General features: G+C 58.5%; 1 protein-coding gene across 3 annotated transcripts in view; it reads right to left on the bottom strand.

Moving 5' to 3' along the window:
- Positions 1 to 995: 995 nt before the first annotated feature.
- ZNF609 (zinc finger protein 609) overlaps positions 996 to 18101 on the bottom strand; it is a 75458-nt gene continuing 58352 nt past the window's right edge. For 2 of the 3 annotated variants that reach the window (XM_075045757.1, XM_075045756.1), the window contains exons 4-10: positions 7498 to 7585; positions 4742 to 7106; positions 4051 to 4417; positions 3730 to 3905; positions 2917 to 3133; positions 2641 to 2710; positions 996 to 2437 (exon numbers count right to left, since the gene is read on the bottom strand). In XM_075045757.1, the coding sequence (XP_074901858.1) occupies positions 2431 to 2437; positions 2641 to 2710; positions 2917 to 3133; positions 3730 to 3905; positions 4051 to 4417; positions 4742 to 7106; positions 7498 to 7585 (3290 nt within the window). In that variant the 3' untranslated portion in view covers positions 996 to 2430. Of the gene's footprint in view, positions 2438 to 2631; positions 2711 to 2916; positions 3134 to 3729; positions 3906 to 4050; positions 4418 to 4741; positions 7107 to 7497; positions 7586 to 18101 lie in introns of all 3 variants that reach the window. The other variant, XM_075045759.1, reaches the window with a different exon arrangement.

Raw genomic sequence — 18101 nt, 5'->3', positions numbered from 1 at the left:
TCACAGGTTTGTGATTGTCTCTTAAAAAGATTTATTCTCTCTCCTTGCCCAAATGTACAAAGGCAAGAAGAGTACAGTTTGTATATATATATATTTATATATATATATATAAAAAAACAAGGAACTTGGTAATAATGTACACTTTACAGAAGGGCAGAATCAGGAAGACTGAAATGAAACCCAACACAGCAACGCCAATGGAAACAAGCTATAAACACCAACGGTTTGATGCCCTGGCCGTGGGGCCCAGTGGGCTGAGGCTGGGGAGGGGGAACCCAGTGGGCAGGGGACCCCACGGGCAGAGGAACGGCACTGCTGCAGGGGGGCTGGGTTGCCAGCCCCACAGGCAAGAACTGACCAGGAAAACCCAGAAAACATCGAACCTATTCTGCATAAACCGTTGTTTCCTTTAACACCTAAAAGGAGACTCAGCTGGGACCCAACTGGGAAGGTAGGGAGCAGCCCCCCCCCCAATCCCCTTCAACTGCCAGCAAAGCCCGTGGCACCCCCCCATCAACCCCCCCCACCCCTTGCCCAGCCCAGACACCCTCCTCCGCGCCCCTGGAGACGCCGGTGGGTCCCAGCCGTGCCAGGAACCAGGCTCCGCTGGACCGACCGAAGCTGGAGGTAGGAGCAGCTGGCAGGATGCTCCTCCACGGGTGGGATGCAGGGGGGCTCCCCCCATCACCCCGACCCCTCCAGTCCCCAGCCTGGTGACTGCATGTGGCTCTGTAATGGGCGCGGGGTGGGTCAAGCCGCTGCTCGGCATCACCCACCCTGTCCCCCAGGAGCGTGCCAGGCCACGCGGCCCCGTCTCCTTCCAAAGACAACGAAGAGTGGAAGAAAAAAAATAAAGGCAAACAACGAGAGCAGGCTGGGGCCACCACGCCGCCGGCACCCGACCCAGGGCCGAGACCAGCGAGCACCTTTCCAGCTGGGTAAAGTGGGGGGTCGGGGGGAGGGGGGGGGGAGAAAACAAAACCCAAAACAACAGCTTTCAAACAATTGCTTTTTACAGTATGTACAGAGCCCAGCGGGCAGAGCATCCCGGTACAACGGCCCCTTGGGGCCGGGTGCGACACGGACACACACAGACAACCGAGACCGATGGGCCCCCCCCCCCAGCCCGTGCTCCCCCCGGCTGGGCAGCGGGGAGAGGCGAGGAGAGAGCTTGGGGCGGCCCGGCTGCTGCGGGGCCGAGGTAGAGCATCGGCCTGGGGAGAGCCGCTCCGGGGCTGGGGGAGCAGAGGACCAGAAAGCCCCTGTCCTCGGGCACTGGGGAGCAGCTGGGAGCAGGGGCTGGCTTCTTCCAGGGCCTGGTGCCCTGAGCCCTGGCATGAGGGGGGAACCCAGCAGAGCCCCAAGTGCCTCTGGCAGAGCCTAAGTGTGCTTGTTCCTCCGCTGGGCTCTGCCCGCAGCCTGGGGAAGCCGCCTTAAAAGCAGAAGGTGGACGTGAGCAGGATCCACTGCCCTGGGGTTTGGGGAGCGCTTGCCGGGGTGGCGGGGGGGCAAAGGCTGGGGGTTTGCAGAGTCACAGCTCAGAAACCAACTCAAAAGCCACGGGCAGGAGTTTCAGGCAGGTCTGGCCCCCGCAAGGCACTGGGGAGGAACCCTGGCAGCTGGCTGGGTGACAGGCGCAGCCCCCAGCTCTGCACCCGGCTGCCCCCAGCCCTGGCTACCCTGGGGGGGGGGCGGGGGGGGCAGAGGCTGCTTCACCAGGGCCAAGAGCAGCCCCCCAGCTCCCCCAGCCCACCGCTCTGGCAATCGGCCACTTGCCGGCGGCTCCTGCCCACACAGGCACAGAGCAGCAGGCGCTGGGAGGTGCGGGATCAGCCGTGGGGCTGGGAGAGGGTGAGCCCCCACACGCAGCACATCCCCAGGCCCCGCGGCCACCTCCAGCCAGGCTGACATCCACCCCCCCCGCCCCTGACCCCGACCCCGACACCCACCTTGGCTCCGCGTGAGCCAGCCTTTCCTTTCCTGAGACTGCAACTCCACCGCAGGCTTGGCCCCGCGCATCAAGCCCCGGCGAGGAGCAGGCAGCGTCCCCGCCTGCCCCCAGTCCCGTGGCGCTCAGCCCCATCGTGAAGCAGCAGCTCGCAGAGACACGGTGGGGTCCCAAATCCCTCGAGAAACCTCAGTGCTTCCGTTTCCTCTTCATATGCACCAGGCAGGCGAGTCACCTCCATCCCGAGCGTCGGTGCCCAGTAGAATAAATATTTCCGCAGGTACCAGCTCGCCCACTCACCAAAGGGGGGGGGGGGAGTCAGTGTGTGTCCGATGAGGGGGGGAGAAGACAGTCTGCCTCGGATCGCGGCAGGAACGTCAAGCAGAACAATTAACACCATTCAACTGATGTCTAAAGGAGTCTCCGGCGCTTCCCCATGTGAACCAGTCACATGTCTCGTCCAGCCCAGGCGTCCTGGTGCATCACGTCCTGCCACGACCCAAGGTCACATCAGCTCCCACTGCCGGCAGCCCCGCGAGCCCCGGGGGCGACGGGCAAACCCCAAACCCTCTGCCCTCAAGGGCACCCTCCTGTGCACCCGTCCCGGCCACCTCTGCCCCAGCCCGGTTGCCCATGGGCGAAGCAGGGTGGCCGTGCCGGTGCCCGCAGGAGGAAAGCCTTACCGTTCTCACCTCCGGGGAGGTGGGTATAGGGAGGGAGCGGAGCCTTGCTGGCTGGCAACGATGGCTGTGGAGGAGAGACCTGCGGAAGGAGAAGCAGCGTCAGAGGCCGGGCAGCCCAGGATGGGCATCCAGCTGTGCCGGGGGAGCTGGAAAGCGCCAGATTCGGTCAAAGCAAAGCTCGGCACGAGGGCTCACGCTGCCCAAAGGTGGCTACGGCTCTTTCCCAGCTCCCCCGAGCCGAGCCCGCGGCCCTGGCTGAGTGCCAGCGTGAGGTTCAGCTCTTACCTGTTGCATAGGGCAGGTTGTACTGCGCTGGCAGCAGCGAGTACCCGAGGTGGTGGTGGTGGTGGTGCGTTGAGAGCAGGCGCTGAGATGGTGAGGTGCGGGGCCGGTCGGTGCTCCTCTCTCCCCCGCCAGCTCCCCCGACGCTGCTACAGCTCCCGCCGCCTCCCACCACTCCACAGCCGCTGCGGTCCCGCTCCTGAGACGTCTTCTCGCTTATCTGGAGAGGAGAAAGCAGACGCACGCTGAGGGACACTACCAGCTACCCCGCTGCGCAGGGCAGCATCAGACCCACGCCAGGCACTCGAGGCTGCGCCATCCGGATGATATTCCCCTCACTTTTGTCCAAAGGCTCCCCACGACACTGCTGGGAGATGACGGGATGGCCAGTGACCAGCCCAAAAGTGGTGGCGAGGATGCACGTCCCGTTTGAGGGCAGCTCTTTCCTCACCGTGTCAAAGCTCCGTCTCCCAGGTCAGCCCAGGAGGAGCTCGTGACCCTACACTGACGTGGGATGGAGACAGCCCCTGCATCCCACCCACCAGCTCCAGGGCGGAGAGCAAGCGTCACCGGCTTGCTGCAGGGCCTGGAGGAGCCCAGGTGCTTCTCTGGGCCAGACCTGCCCAAAGGTTTAGCTTGTCCATCCCAAAGGGGTTGTGTTATGGGATTACTCCACGGCCCGAGGTGTCCTACAGCAGCAGGAATGGCAAAAACCCACGGCAGGCAGAGTTGCTCCAGGCTGGCTATAGGATCCAGGGGATCATCCCGAAGCTCATGCACAGAGCTGGGCAAAGCCGGCACCTTCCTGACCCTCACCGTGGGCGATTTGCTCTTGTAGTGGCTGGCGTGCTGCTGCAGGATGTCCAGGGCCTTGGACTCCGAGCTGGATTTACAACTCACGCTGGGGCTGGCTCGGGACTTGTCGCTGTCGTCGCTCCCAGACGCCTTGCTCCCGTACGGGGAGAAGGAATAGCTGGAGGGTAGGTATGATCCTGAGGGGTGGGGGAGAAAAAGCAGACAGGGCATGAGGAGTCTTCAGGCGGCACAGTGGGAGCACACGGCTCTGTACGTGTGCTGCCCCATGCGAGAAGGACAGCCTGGGAAGGGACGTCCCCGAGAAGACCCCCGGCTCCTTACCTGGGTAATTCTGCATCATGACAGTGGGCATGGCCCGGTAGCTGGGGTGGTTGGGGTCGTACGACTGGCTGTAGGAGTAGCCGTGCATGTAGGGGATGTAAGACTGATGCTGCGTGAGGGGTGAAGACACAGGGACATGGACGCTGGGTCTGGGGTCCTTCCCCACCATGCGAGCCTCCTCGGTGGGGGTCAGCTTGCACTCGGAGCTGGTGCTCTCCTTCCCATCCTCCTTGGATGCAGCTTCTTTGCTTCGATTTCTTTCTTCCTTCAACTTTCGGTCCCTCTCCTCTTTCCACCGCTCATCCTCTGTCTTGATGTCCGAGTACTTCGCCGGGTACACGTAGGTCCACATCCGGGGCTCAGCTTCCTGCAAGAACCAGGAACCATCAGAGCAGCTGCCTCCCCCCAGCCCTGCCTGTCCCAAAACCAGGCTGGATTCGGAGGAGACCAGGGAACCCCACTGCCCTTCCCCAGGCTCTCCTTGGCCCATCCGTGGCCTTCCAGCCCCATGCTTTTGCTGGCCCCAAGGGAACCTCATGGAGTCCCATCACAAGCAGAGGACAACACACGTTCTCTGAGGTGATGGCCCCAGCAATCCCCTGCAGCAAAGCCACAGTGACGGGCTTCCTGCAGGAGAAAGCCCACCACTGGGCTGGCGGGCAGGTCCGAGCGGGCAGCGGGAGGGCATTACCTGTCTGTACCAGAGCACAGGGTCCACCTCTGCTTGCCGGCCACACTCAGAGCCAGCCTTCGTCTCAGCAGTCTCCTTCCCGAGGTGGCCGGCCTCGCTCAGCTTCACCTTAAGGCCCTCAGCAACCTGGCTGCCGGACAGCTTAGATGAATCCTCCAGCTTGGGGATGATGACAGATTTGGCCATGTCAGGACCTCCCTGCTCCTTGGCCTTGCTCAGCCCAGACTTGACGAGATCCGTGAGGCTCGGGGCTTTGGTCAGCGTCGGGGGCATGGGTGGCTTTTGCTTCCACTCCTCCTTGAGTGCTGCCTCCCTCTCCTTCAAGCCCAGCTCCGCTTTCTTCTCCAGCCCTCGCTGCTGCTGCTGCTGCTGCTGCTGCTCCAGGCTCTGCCGCTGCTTCTGCTGCTCCTCGTACTGCTGGCGGTAGGCAGGGTTGGTGCTCAGCAGGTGAGCGTGGTAGCCCTGCTCGTTGTAGCCGTAGGGGGGCACGTAGGCATACTGGTTGTAGTAGAGGGACTGCATGTACATGTTGGGACGCTGCTGGATGACCGAAGGCTGCTGGCTGGAGCCGCCGAGCTCTGCCTTCTTCTCTTCACAGCCTTCGCTCTTCACCTTCACCTCCGGGTTCTCTTGCTCCTCGTCCTTCTTCAGCTTCAAGGCCTGCGTCTCGGCCGCGGCCTGGCTGCCGGGATTCAAGGGCCCTGGGCTTGCCTGGGGGTAGCCAGGGGAATAGTAGGTTTCAAAGCCTTGGTAGTAGGGAGACTCTTTGCTCTGCGGTTGAGGGGGGAAAAGAGCTTTTTTGGCACCTTCCTTGACCAGCTGCTCCGGATCCTTCGCCTTCACGCTCTCCAGCTTGCCCTCCCCATCCTCCCCGGCATCGGAGATGTCTGAGTAGGCCGGGCTGTTGGTCTTCACTGAGCTCGCCTCTGCCCCGTTCTGGGTGACGACATGCAGCGGGGTCATGGGTTGGGCTGGGTTGGTGTTCTCCAGCCTGCTAGCACCACCGATAGAGGGGCTTGGGGCATTGTCGGTGAAGCTGTAGATTTTATCCGCCTCGGCCTTGATGCTGGCGAGCCGGCTCTGGTGGGGATCGGACGAGCCATTCAGCAGCCCCTCACCTTTCATCCCCAGGTCGCTGGATTCCCCCCGGAAAGGGCTCTTGCCTTCCTCTGCTCTGCAGGCTTTGCCAGGAGTCAAAGGGTTTTCCACCTCCTTGGGCTCCTTCTTCTTCTTGTCCTTCTTCTTCTTCTCCTTGGAAGGGGTGAGGGCAGGGTTGACTGCGAAGGGCTCTCCCATCACCGTAGGCTTGGGCTGGATGGGTTTGAGCTGAGGGCTGTTGGGCATGGTCTGGACCACAGTGGTGGCGAGGCCCGTGGAGGAACCGGGGCTGGCCGTGGTGAGGGTGGCTGTCTGGAAGGTGTACATTGGCTGGGGCGGGATGGCTGGAGCAATGGGTCTGGCAGACTTCAAGCTTTTGGAAGGGATCTTCTCTGGCTTAGCACCGGATGCCTTCTTTGACTTGTCCTTATCAACACACCGCTTCTCCAGAGAGTCAAAGCCGTCGTTACTTGTCTCATCGGCCACCGAGGGACCATCCTCAGAGCCGTCATTGGACAGGGCACCCGGGTCGGTGTCTCCTTCCCCACCCAGCTTCTTCTTGCAGGGGACCTTGGCGCTGAACTTGCTGGATGGGGAGGGACTGTGGGGCTCCATCAAGCGCACCTTGGGGGTGGCCGAGCGAGCCGGCGAGAGCGAGCCCTTCTGAGAGACGGCAGCACCGTTGCAGCTCCCAATGTCCGCGTGCAGGGAGGGCTCCTCGCCATACTCGCTGTCCACGTCGGCCTCCAGCTTGCTGTCGTCATCCGTGTGCGCGTGGGCCTGGTGGTACTTCAGCCCATTGATGTGCTTGTACTTCTTGTTACAGTTTGGGTGGGGACAGTCGATGAGGATGGGAGAAGGGCAGTTTCGGTCGAGGACAGCCGGCTCCACCTTGACTGTGGCAGGTGGCACGGCTGCCGAGCCCATTGAGTTCGTGCGGATGCGTTTGCTGCCCTTGGAGTCCTCCGAGCTGGAGTTCAGCTCCATGTCAGAGAGGGGTTTGCTCTTCCGCTTGGTGACGGAGGAGGGACTGGCCTTCACGTCCTCCGCCGTGCCGCCGGGCGGCGTGCGGTGGTCCGAGGAGTTCTGGCTTCCCCGACGCCCTTTGCTGTTGGCTCCCGCCCGGGTCTTGCTGCTGTTGCTGGTCCCTTTGCTGTCCGAGGTGGCGGCCGTCTCATTGACGGGAGTGTTGCTGTTGGGGCGCATGCGTTTGCCCCTGCCCCGGCCGTTGCGCATCTCCAGGTCGCTGGTGGGAGAGTCACAGAACCTGCCGGGATGAGGACAAGGAGGTTTTAATGGAGACACAGCCGTGCCAGGCTACGCAATCCCCACTGCGTGGTGGGGACCCCCTTCCTCCCCTCGCTATCAATCCTGCAGGCTCGTCCCCCCACTGACAAGTAAAAAGGAACCGGAAAGGTCCATTGGCAAATGCTTAATCATCTCCGGTCTCCAGGACAAGGGAGCCTGCGACTGCGGGGGCAAAGAGCCATGGGAGCAGCTCTGTTGGGCAAGGCGGAGATGCCGACCCCCACGGGGAGCCCCACGGGCACAGAGCAGAGCGTACAGGGTGCCACGGGGGCCATATGTGGCTGGGTTTGCCCTCCGGTCCTGGGTGAAGGGCACTGAGGCAGTGCTGCTGAACCCCACCGCCCGCTTACCGGGGAGGTGCCCAGTCGTGCTGCGTGCAGTCAAGCAGCGTCCCCACGTATGTCTTGTTCCTCCAGGTGACATTGACCACCAGCATACCTGTAAGGTGAGGGGAGAGGGTCAGACGGGGCCAGGCATGACCCCCACAGTGTCTCGCCCTTCCCTGGGCATCAGGACAAAGGGGGATCTACTCCTCAAGATAGGCAGGAGGAAGAGCTCAGCTCTAGGGCTGGAGGAAGGTGGACAAGGGGTCTTGGGCTCTTGGGAGAGGCGAGACCCTGGGCTCTGGGCTAGAGAGGCACCGAGATGGGAGCTGGAGACCCCCAGCTCATCCCCTCTCTTGGCACGGCTCTAGCCAGCGTCCACTCAATCTCTCCTCCTTAAGCCGCTCAGCGCTCTTCCCTATTTTCATGGAGATGCTAACCAGCGACACCCAAAAGACTGCAGGATTTGGAGGGGCCTGAAGATCCACCTTGGCTCCATGTGTGCTCAGGTAGGGAAGGCGATCTCTGGCGAGTGAGGGCTGTGAAACCCTCGGGGGAGATGCAGACAGCTCCCAGCAAGGCTGTGGACCCCAACAAGGAGCTGCAGACCTCCCAGCATGGCTATGACCCCCCCGACCGTGCGCAGCCGTGAACCCCACAGCCCTCCAGAAAAGGCTGTTACTGCCACTAGATGGCAAGCTGAGCCCAGCATCCCCACACAGGTGACCACCCCTAGCACAAAAACCCAACCTTGGGGGAACAACCCTTGTCCCCCTGCTTCACTTTGCTCCCGCACCCCCTGGGACACCCATCAGCCCCGTATCTCTGCCTGGAGAACCACCCATGGGACTGCATCTCCTCCCATCATGGAGCAAAGACATTGGGCATTTGGAAAACCTGGTGGTTTCAGCTTTTTCACACCAATTCAAGAAGAAGAGCAGCCTGGCTCGCACCTGAGGATGTGGACCCTCAGCATCTCTTCTTGGGGGTGAAGGGGTCTTTTGCAGCATCACTCAGCTCTGTGGATATTTCCTCCCCGCCATGGACTGCTCTGATTACCACAGAACTAATTTGACTGGGAGCGGAGTCTGTTGCGCTGAGCACATTTATCTGAGCAAGGTAAAACTCAGGAGATAGGAAACTCGTTTGCAAGGGTTGATGAGCGCAGCGAGATATACAGCCGCGCAGTCCCAGGAGATGGATGGAGCCGAGGGAGCCCACAGCAGCTGTGCCTGAAGCACGTTTATAAATCTCAGCCCGTATCCCGCGTTGTGCTGTGCCAGCAGCCAGCTGCAGGCTTTGGGGGGGATAATATACGGAGCTGAGGTCCGACACATGGGTCTCCTTCAGAAAGAGAAATGAAATGCAGGTCTTCTCTTTCTCCTTCTCCTCCTGGAAAACGTTGGGTGCTCCAGTGGGAGCAAGTCATGGGAAGACACGGTGCCGGCACATGGCCAAGACCTACAGCCGGCTCATCCCGGTGAGCAGGAGAGGCTGGGTCCTGCCTTTGGAGGAAGGTGCTGGGGACCTGCCTTGACACAGCATGACCAGGATGTGATGCTGGAGATGATGTGGGGTCAAAACCAACTGTTGGGAGCCCACAGCCCCACGCAGGGAGAAACTGCTGGGAAAGAGGGGGATGCTGATCCCAGGCATCGCAAGGAGGGCATGCGGAGGGTGTTCTTCTACCTCCATTCCCCCTAATGCAGCTTTTTTTGGCAGGCAGGAGCCTGTCCTCCCTTTCCTTAAAACCCAGGGAAGCTGCTGGCTGCATCCTGTGCCCCAATCCAAACCCACCATCCCCAGGACACCTCTGTGGAGCTGCTGCAGGATGCTCCCAGGAGCTGCAGAAGGACCAAGCAGCTGCTGAGGGACCAGCAGCCCTAACCCAGACCCCATCCCTCCTGGCCACAGGGCTGGGAGAAGCAGCTCCTTCCGCCCCCTTCACCACACACCCAGTGCCGGTTCAGTCCTTTGAAGCCAGCAAAGACCACGTGCGCTACTGGAAGTTACTTGCATGACAAGTCACTGGAGTCTCTTGTGCGTCCCAGGGCCAGCGTGCGAGATTAGAAAGGACATGCTGGCATTTTTTTTTTCCCTGCCACCGCAGTCACAGGAGATGAAAGACGAAGGGACAAAGCAAGCCAGCACACAGCCGTCCCTCCTTTCCCTGTTGAAGCGTCAACCCTCCAACACACACCAGCCTATATTTAACCCACTGCAACCAATCATACCAAATCCCTTCCTAATCCTCCAACAATAACCCAGGACAATTTAAACCCTGAGGATAGATCCTAAGCAGCTTTTTTTCACCCGCTGTGTCCCCCCTCCTGCGGCAGGATGATGAGCAGGCACGGGCAGGGCAAGGGCGGGCAGCGACAAGGCAATGCCCTCGCGTCCCCAAGGCTGGAGATGCTCATGCACAAAGACCGGCAGTGATACTCTTGCAGAGGAGGAATCCCGCTCGGATAACTCCAGTCCCACCTGATTTCATGTGAAGGTGACACCTTTGAAGCCCTTAAGCAATCAATACCACCCAAATCTGGGTGCAAACCGCTCAGCATCTTAGCCACCGAGTGTTCACGTCACCGCAGAGTCGTAACCCAGCAGGAGAAATTAACAGTGGGTTGACGGTGCCAGGTTGACGTCTAGGAAGGTAACAAATGAGACAATCCTATTAAAAAATGGATAAAGAGATGAAGGGAGCAGGGGGATGAAAAAAGCACTGCCTGGTCCTTGTATGGTCCCTGCATGGGTGCCCTGTAGCGTGGAGCTGAGGCTCAGTGGGTGCACCCAGCTGGTGGGGACGTGGGATGGACGAGGATAATGCTGCATGAAGTCCTCTGTCCCAACACAGCCCTAAATTAGACCAGTTTAAGCCTTTCGGATGGATAGTCCCTGCTGGGGCACAGCTCTTCCATGTTAAAATGTAGGTGGTGGCGTCTCTGCTTGCAGACCAGGGCCGTGGGCACCAGGAGCCATCGCATCAGGGGAAACATGCCCCAGGTCCCCCCCAAGCACCCTGAGGGCACTTGGAGGAACCTGGGGCACTTTTTCCCCCTTTTCAAATATGAAGCCCTCCCTCAAGCCCAGCCAAGCACATCTCCAAACCCTGCTGAGAAACCAGCGTGCCAGCATCCACGGCGAGCAGAGATGCTGTCAGACCCATGCATGGCCAGTTTATCGCATGGCTCAACATCACGCAGCCTTGATGCTACTGAGCTGTCTCCAGCGAGGCCGGGTCCCCAAGCATCATGGGACTGCTAGAGCATTTGGAGGAGCGTCCCCAGCCTTGTGGGGAGCAAGGAAATGTTGCCTCTGCAGTTGGAGAGGACAGCTGCTGAGAGCTCTGCTAGCTCTCTGCTAATTTTGGGGTGACCTCTGCAAGGCAACGGGATGACAGCCGGTGGCATTTCGCACCCCAAGGAGCAGTAGTTTGCCTGCAGGTCTGTGAACCAGCTCAGATCCAGAGTCAGTGTAGCCCCACATCCCATCTGCACCAGTGAGCAGGAGCAGGGATCCATCTTGCACTGATGCTGCTCCAGGGCACCACCAAACCTCCAGCACCTGGAAGCATTCAAAGTCCTTTTTCCATTAATTCCTCCTCCAGCTGCATCAGCTTTGGGATGCCCCTTTTTCCATTAATTCGTCCTCCAGCTGCATCATCTTTGGGATGCCCCAGCTTTTGGATGCCCTTTCTTCAATTCGTTTCCCCTCCAGCTGCACCACTTTTGGGATGCTCCAGCTTTGCCATAAGCCCTGCTCACGTGCAGGGAACCTGGCACAACCCGTAGCACCCAGGCTTTAGGACACAACACCCAAAGCTGTTGCATGGCCAAACTGCAACAGCTCCAGCTGCTGCTGCCAGGAGAGCAAAGGACACCACAGGGCAGGGGATGGCCAGCACAAGGGCCACCTCACCCAGCGAGGAGAGATCACTCAGCAATTACCCTCATGGGCAAAAGAGACTCAACTGGGGAAATTAATTTATTGCTAATCAAATCAGAGTAGGGTAATGAGAAATAAAAACAAATCTCAGAACACCTTCCCTCCACACCTCCCTTCTTTCCAGGCTCAACTCCACTCCCGATTCCTCCACCTCCCCCCTCCCTGGCACAGGGGGACAGGGACTGGGGGTTGAGGTCAGTTCATCACACATTGTTTCTGCTGTTCCTTCCTCCTCAGGGGGAGGACTCCTCACTCTTCCTCTGCTCCAGCATGGGGTCCTCCCACGGGAGACAGTCCTCCATGAACTTCTCCAACATGGGTCCTTTCCATGGGCTGCAGTTCTTCACGAACTGCTCCAGCATGGGTCCTTTCCACGGGGTGCAGTCCTTCAGGAGCACAGACTGCTCCAGTGTGGATCCCCCGCGGTGTCACAAGTCCTGCCAGAAAACCTGCTCCAGCGCGGGCTTCCCACGGGGTCACAGCCTCCTTCGGGCAGTCACTTGCTCCGGTGTGGGGTCCTCCCCGGGGCTGCAGGTGGAGATCTGCTCCACCGTGGACCTCCATGGACTGCAGGGGGACAGCCTGCCTCACCATGGTCTTCACCACAGGCTGCAGGGGAATCTCTGCTCCGGCGCCTGGAGCATCTCCTCCCCTTCCTTCTTCACTGACCTTGGAGTCCACAGGGTTGTGTCTCTCACATATTCTCACTCTTCTCTCTGGCTCCTGTTGCGCAGCAGTTCTTTACCCCTTGTTAAATGTGTTATCCCAGAGGTGCTACCACCATCGCTGATGGGCTCAGCCTTGGCCAACAGCAGGTCTGTCTTGGGGTTGGCGCCGTCCGACACAGGGGGCAGCTTCTGGTGTCTTCTCACAGAGGAGCCCCCCTCTACGAAACCCTTGCCACAAACTCAATACAGTCCCCCTGGCAGGGTCAGAGGGAGATAGGATCATTCCATTAAACCACGCCAGGATGGATGCTCCCGTGGCAGATGACTGTCCCTGGCCATCTAATGCCCTGCTTTCCAAGGGACAGGAGGGTTACCAGAGGGGCCTCGGATGCCGGAGCATGGAAAAAGCAGCAGGCAAACCTTCAGCTCGGGTCACACCAAGGGACAAGGAGCCAGCAAGTGTGTGTTTGTGAGTTCTGGTGACTGAAGTGACTGTGGGAAGTCACACCACGTGTCACCAATCCCATGGGATGGGCATTTAGCTCACCAGGACCTGCTGAACACGCACAACACTCACTGCCATGCTCCTGCCCAAACCCCGCAACAAGTGTCCACCTTTGGTAACAGTGAAGATGTGACTACGAGCAAGGTTCTAACGTCACCCTGCAAGAGGACAGCCCATCCCACTGCGACACATGCTGGCCAGCACCCGTGTGGGAGTGGGGGCTGCAGCTCTCTCTCCATGGCCTGAAGCCCATCCAGAAGATGTCTCCAGGATTTTGGGGACCTTGGTGCCTCTCAAGGTTTGGAAGGGAGGGCAGAGCACAGCCACAGCACCAAGCCCCCAGAGCCACCTGCAAGCAGCCCGGACCTCCATCCTCGTTATCCTGGAGGAAGGAGGCAGAGGAATCGAAACCAATTTAGCTCCCAGGAAAGCGTGGCAGAGCAGCTTGCAGCTCAAGAGCCTCCTTGTAAACAAGTCCTTTAATCCAGCGCTCGGCAGCTAAAGCAGGAGCCCCAGCTGGTATTACCTGGGGCAGTTACAGACATGCCTTAGGGAGGTGGACGTGAGCAATAGTCCTGTCTGGAGCAGAATATTGCTCACCTATTGATAAAACAGCCTCCGTACAAAGCTGACAGATGCTTCGAGAGCGATAAGCGGTGCATTAGCTCTCCTCCAGCTTCCCGCACTGTCAAGCCAGCAGATATTAGACACGAAGCGGTGGCGCCAGGGGAGCACCGAGGAATGATGCATAATAAAGCTCTGCTTCTCTACACCAACACGCAAGCAGCCACCGTGCTCGGGGGATTTGCAGCCTCCCCATCCATCGGTGAAACAGGAGGAGGGTGCGAGGCAGCAGCCTGAAACACCAGCAACCCTCGCAGCACCGGAGACAAGATGCCCTGTCACCGAGCGGCACCGGATGATGCTCCCACCCAGAGTGAGCTGCTGGATTGCTGATCTGAAGATGAGAGCGGTCACAGCCGTGTTGTCACAGCTTTAGGAGGCTTCGCAGGAGCGCGTCGAGCCTGTGCATCAGCTCAGCAACCTTGGAGGGGATTTACAACCGCTTGTTACTTTGGGAAATGCCATTAAAGCAAATGAGAAATCCATATTCCCGCTCCTCACCCTTGCTGCATCAGCCTTAAAAACTCACCTCCTGTTTCTGGGTTCAAGTATGCATGGCTAAGAAGACTGGAATGTGGACACAGGGGATGACGCAGCCCCCTTTGAAGCCCCAAAGCCCACCCATAAGCAGTGCAGTCTTGGCACATCCCCCTTTTAAAACATCCCCAGAGGCAAAGAGCAACCAGAGGCGCAACCGAAGGCTGTGGGTAACAGCGAGGCAGCATGCTCAAAAAGCAAAGCCATCAAATCTGGGGTCAGGCTTCCTCCTGGTTACAATAAAACCTTCCAGTCTTTGCCCTCGCCCTCCAATCCTTCCCCATCCTCTCCCAATCTATTGCATCTCTCTCCTGCTCCAAGCAAGGACACATCCACGCCAGCATCTGCAGACCCCAGGGGTGCTCACGCTCCATCATACCCCCAAGAGATGTTTGCAAAGGCGCAATCCAAACACCCGGAGTGCGCAAAGCTCCGCCATGGGCAACCTGCCATCGCTGTCCCAGCATGGAGCCGGAGGAAGGGATGCAGAGAGAGTTTGCTCCCGTTTTCTCAGTGCTGCCACACCATGATCCTCATTGCTCATAGGTTTTGCGCGCCAGATGCCAGCTTCTTTCAGCTGTGAACAGCACCGTTGTGGTGCTGGGAACTGGTCTGCTCGCTGCAAGTGGAGGTAAGGAGGTGACATGCTCTGAGCCAGGTGATACCAGCTCCACTGAGGGGGAAGGAGGAGACCCAGCAGCTAACGAGGCAGCAGAGCGATGCTTTCCGGTGTAATTAGATCAGTTAATAGTTCCTGCAGATCAAAATCACACCTAACAGAATTAGGGGAACTGCCAAGACAGCTGCTCCCCACCAAAGGCGTTTCAATACAACACATCCCTGCACAAGACGGGCTCAGCAAAGGGACAGTGTCACCAGCATGGCCGTGGGAGAGCACGTACAATCGGTGCCCACCACTGGCAAGACCAGACCTCAGCCCAGCACCAACCTGGAGCAGCGGCGGAGCAGATGGACCAAAAGCTCAGAACCAGATGTTTGGTGGTGGGAGCCCACTGAGATGCCTTTGGCAGCAATCAGTCTTGCAGCAGGTTTTCTAGCAGGCAGAGAGGACAAAGCTGGTGTTCAAGGCAGAAGGGATGTGGTGGAGCTTCGTGCTCCCACGTCAGATGGGTCAGTTCCAGCTTGTCTTTCTGAGGCTGCTCCAGCATTGCTGGGCTTTGGCTTTAGGAGCCTTTCTCCCCAGTTTCACAGCCCCATGGCCAACCCAAAAGCCATTTTCTATAAAAAGGGAGCTCTGGTCAAAGAACCATGTTGCCTTCCTCTACCCAACCCCTTCCAGAGACATTCGAGGCAGACAGACGTCTCCAACAAGCCATGGGCTTCTTTGGGGTGAACAAGGTGGTAAATAGCAACTGCCTGAGCCCAAATACACTTTTGCCAGCATGCACGGAGCAATACAGATCCCTTCGGCTTGGGGGCAACATGCCCCCATACCACACAGCTGGGAGAAGAGCAGCTTGCAAAAAGGTCCACGTCAGAGCAATTACTACAAGAGTCTAATGAGCATGTCCGACACAAATCCAATTTTCAAGGAGGGCATCTCTTCTCAGCAGCACGATGCCATCTCCTGAGAGGCTTGGTGGGAACCGCTCGCGATGCTGCCCAGTGGCAGGGGGCTAGCCAAGATCCAGAAGTGCCCACAGCATCCTGCTCACGGAACCGGGACATAAGTGGGAGCAACTGTAATTCTGTACCTCCCCATGCCAATCATTCCAGGGGATTCAGGGATGTCACCCCTGGGGAAAAAGCAGCTGCTGCAGTTGAGCCAGCAAGCTCCTCTCCACCATTGGAGAGGATGCTCGATGCAAGCCAAGAGCTGCTCCTGCTGCCCTGGGGCCTTTCCAAGTGGTCCTGTGAGGCTGCAGCATCACAAGGAGCAGGGGGAGAGAGATAGACCCCTCTGGGTGAGGGTGCTGAGAACCCTCTGGAGATCTTGGGGATAGTCTCCAGACACAGAGGCGTGCTCACACATGGTGAAAGCATCTTATTTGGCTTTGCAGACATCCCCTTGGTGTAGCTTTCTCCTTTGTATCCTTTGGGCAAGGGGAGATGCTCGCTGCATCCATTTCACAAGCTCCAGTTTTGGACAGCCATGGCCAGCATCTCCTCCAGCATTGCCCTTGACTCCCACCATTAACAACAGGAAGGCAGGAGAGAGATGCCAAGCCAGAAATAGGGACAGTTTCACCCTGACTTTTCACTTGAGGACGAGAGATGCTGCTATGACAGGAGCCAACGTGTGCAGATGACCAGAAGTGACCAAAGGCAACAGCATGGCTTGTCTTCTGCAGGGCTGGCCATAGAAGTCATCGCTCCCGACAGCAGCAACCAAGCAGCAGCTGGCAGAGAAGGATCTTAGTGCTAGTTCATTGAATTACTGCAGACTAAAAATAGCCAGGCTGTGGGAAATCGCAGGGCGCCCCCAAGGCACATGCCAAAACAGTGGCTGCAGAAGCAAGGGGTAATGCGGACAGACAGGCAGACAGGCCACAGAGCTTCATGGTGGGGTGAGGAGCAGGAGAAAAGGGAGGGGAAACCAGAAACCGCTCCCATGTCGCTGCCTCTCATCCAGGAATTGGCGGAGGGGAGGATGTTTTTGCACTCTCTACCTTGGGGATGCTCTGTTCATCCCTCCTGGCACAGCCACGTGGGGCTCCTCTGCCCACCATGAGCCTCTTCTCCTGTTTTCCACCCCAAAAAAAGCCCCCTACAAGGTCCAAGCTCTCATCAGCTTTGCCACTGCCCATGGAGGTCTCCAGCAGTCCTGGATTTTCAGCGAACTCTGCAGCTCTGGGGCTTCTTTGTTGAGGAAAATGACACCAGAATGGCATGCTGGTGGGGATGGGGAGGTGGGGGGGGGCTTAGCATGCAGCCCCAGAAGTGCTCCTCTGCACTGCTGCGTGTCCCAACAGTCAGCCCAGCCGTGGCTCAGTTTCCCTAGCTGAAGGTATTGCATCTTGTAAAGCAATCAGGCTCTTTGCAGACACCAAACAAGCAGTGCCAGTGTGCTGGTAGCTCAGCAGAAGACCTTCTGCAGGTTTCCTCTGAGCAGATCCCCCTGGCAGATCCCCCAACCCTGGGGTGCGCAGAGCAGGGCTCCTGACTGTTCTTGCTTTGTGTTTTCTTGCCCCCACCAGCAAGGCCAGCTCAAAGAAGAGGATCCTCAGGCCCAATTTTACAATGTGTGGTGTCCTTCTGCCTTGGAGCAGCAGAAGAAATGCACTTCCAGCTCCTGGCTGCCTCAACCTGGATGAGTTTTCCCATACGGAATGGATGGTGAAGCAGAGAGGGCAGAAGAGTGTGGAGGTCCTCATCCCAAGCTAGCACACCCCAGTCTCCTCCAGCATGGCCCATACACTCCTCTCTTCCCAAATAGTTCAGGTCATGATGCTTTTCCCAATGGGAACGATTTCAGTGCTCACCACCTCCACACTGGGGGCCATCACAGCACTCGGACCTGCACCAACCACAGTTTCAAAAAACACCTTCCCAGTAGGGAGAGAGGAAATGAAAACTGGGCCCATCCCCACCTTCCCAAAGTACGGGGCAAGAAGGGAACCCCTCTGGTAACAGCTCATGGGAACACAGGTTTCAGTTCAGCTTCCATCAGAGATAACAAAGACAGCAGCAGTGAGGAGCAGCCAGGGGATAAAGGCCAACAGCTTCATTTGCACGCAGCGGCGATGGAAGAGCAAGAGCAGATGTCCAAGAGGAGCTCTTGGGTACCCAGCTGAGATGAACCATCAACTGGCCTCCACCACTGCTGCTCTCTCACCTTTGTGCTTCTGGGCTCTGTTTCTGCTTCCAGATCCCAGCTGAAGCCAGACACAAACACGAGGAGCTCACCCCGAGCCTCCCAAAGCAGAAACCTCCAGCATCCCAACAAGGCTGGAGGGAAGGCCGGGTTCCAGCACTCGCCGTGGTCCACTGAGCCACCTATTCATCCCTGTGTTACTTGGCAGAGTCCCAACAGCAACGAAAACCCATCAAAGGACCTGGGAAAGCAAACCAAGCTGTGCGCAGATGAGACGAGCTCCAGCGGAAAAAAAGATTCGATTGGCTTGGCAAGAGAGACGAGAGCCTGATCTCCCGCCGAGTCGATTTTGAAAGCTCCGCTGGGGTTTTTTAATCCAGCAGGAGATTTCTGCCACCTCCCAGGGTTTGAGCGTTTTTGTGACAGACCTGTGGGTTGCCAAGCAGAAACGAAGTCAACTCCGTCAAGTTCCCATGCAGGCTGGCACGGCCTTTCCTCTGGCACCTCCAGAACAAGTTAGCTCTTGTAGAAAGGCAGAGAAACAGCAGCTTAGATTTTTGCCTGCTGTCTGGGC

Source organism: Buteo buteo, chromosome 13, assembly GCF_964188355.1.
Source record: "Buteo buteo chromosome 13, bButBut1.hap1.1, whole genome shotgun sequence".
NCBI lineage: Eukaryota > Metazoa > Chordata > Aves > Accipitriformes > Accipitridae > Buteo > Buteo buteo.
The sequence above is the reverse complement of the archived record's forward strand: the minus strand, read 5'-3'. Positions and strand labels throughout refer to the sequence as shown.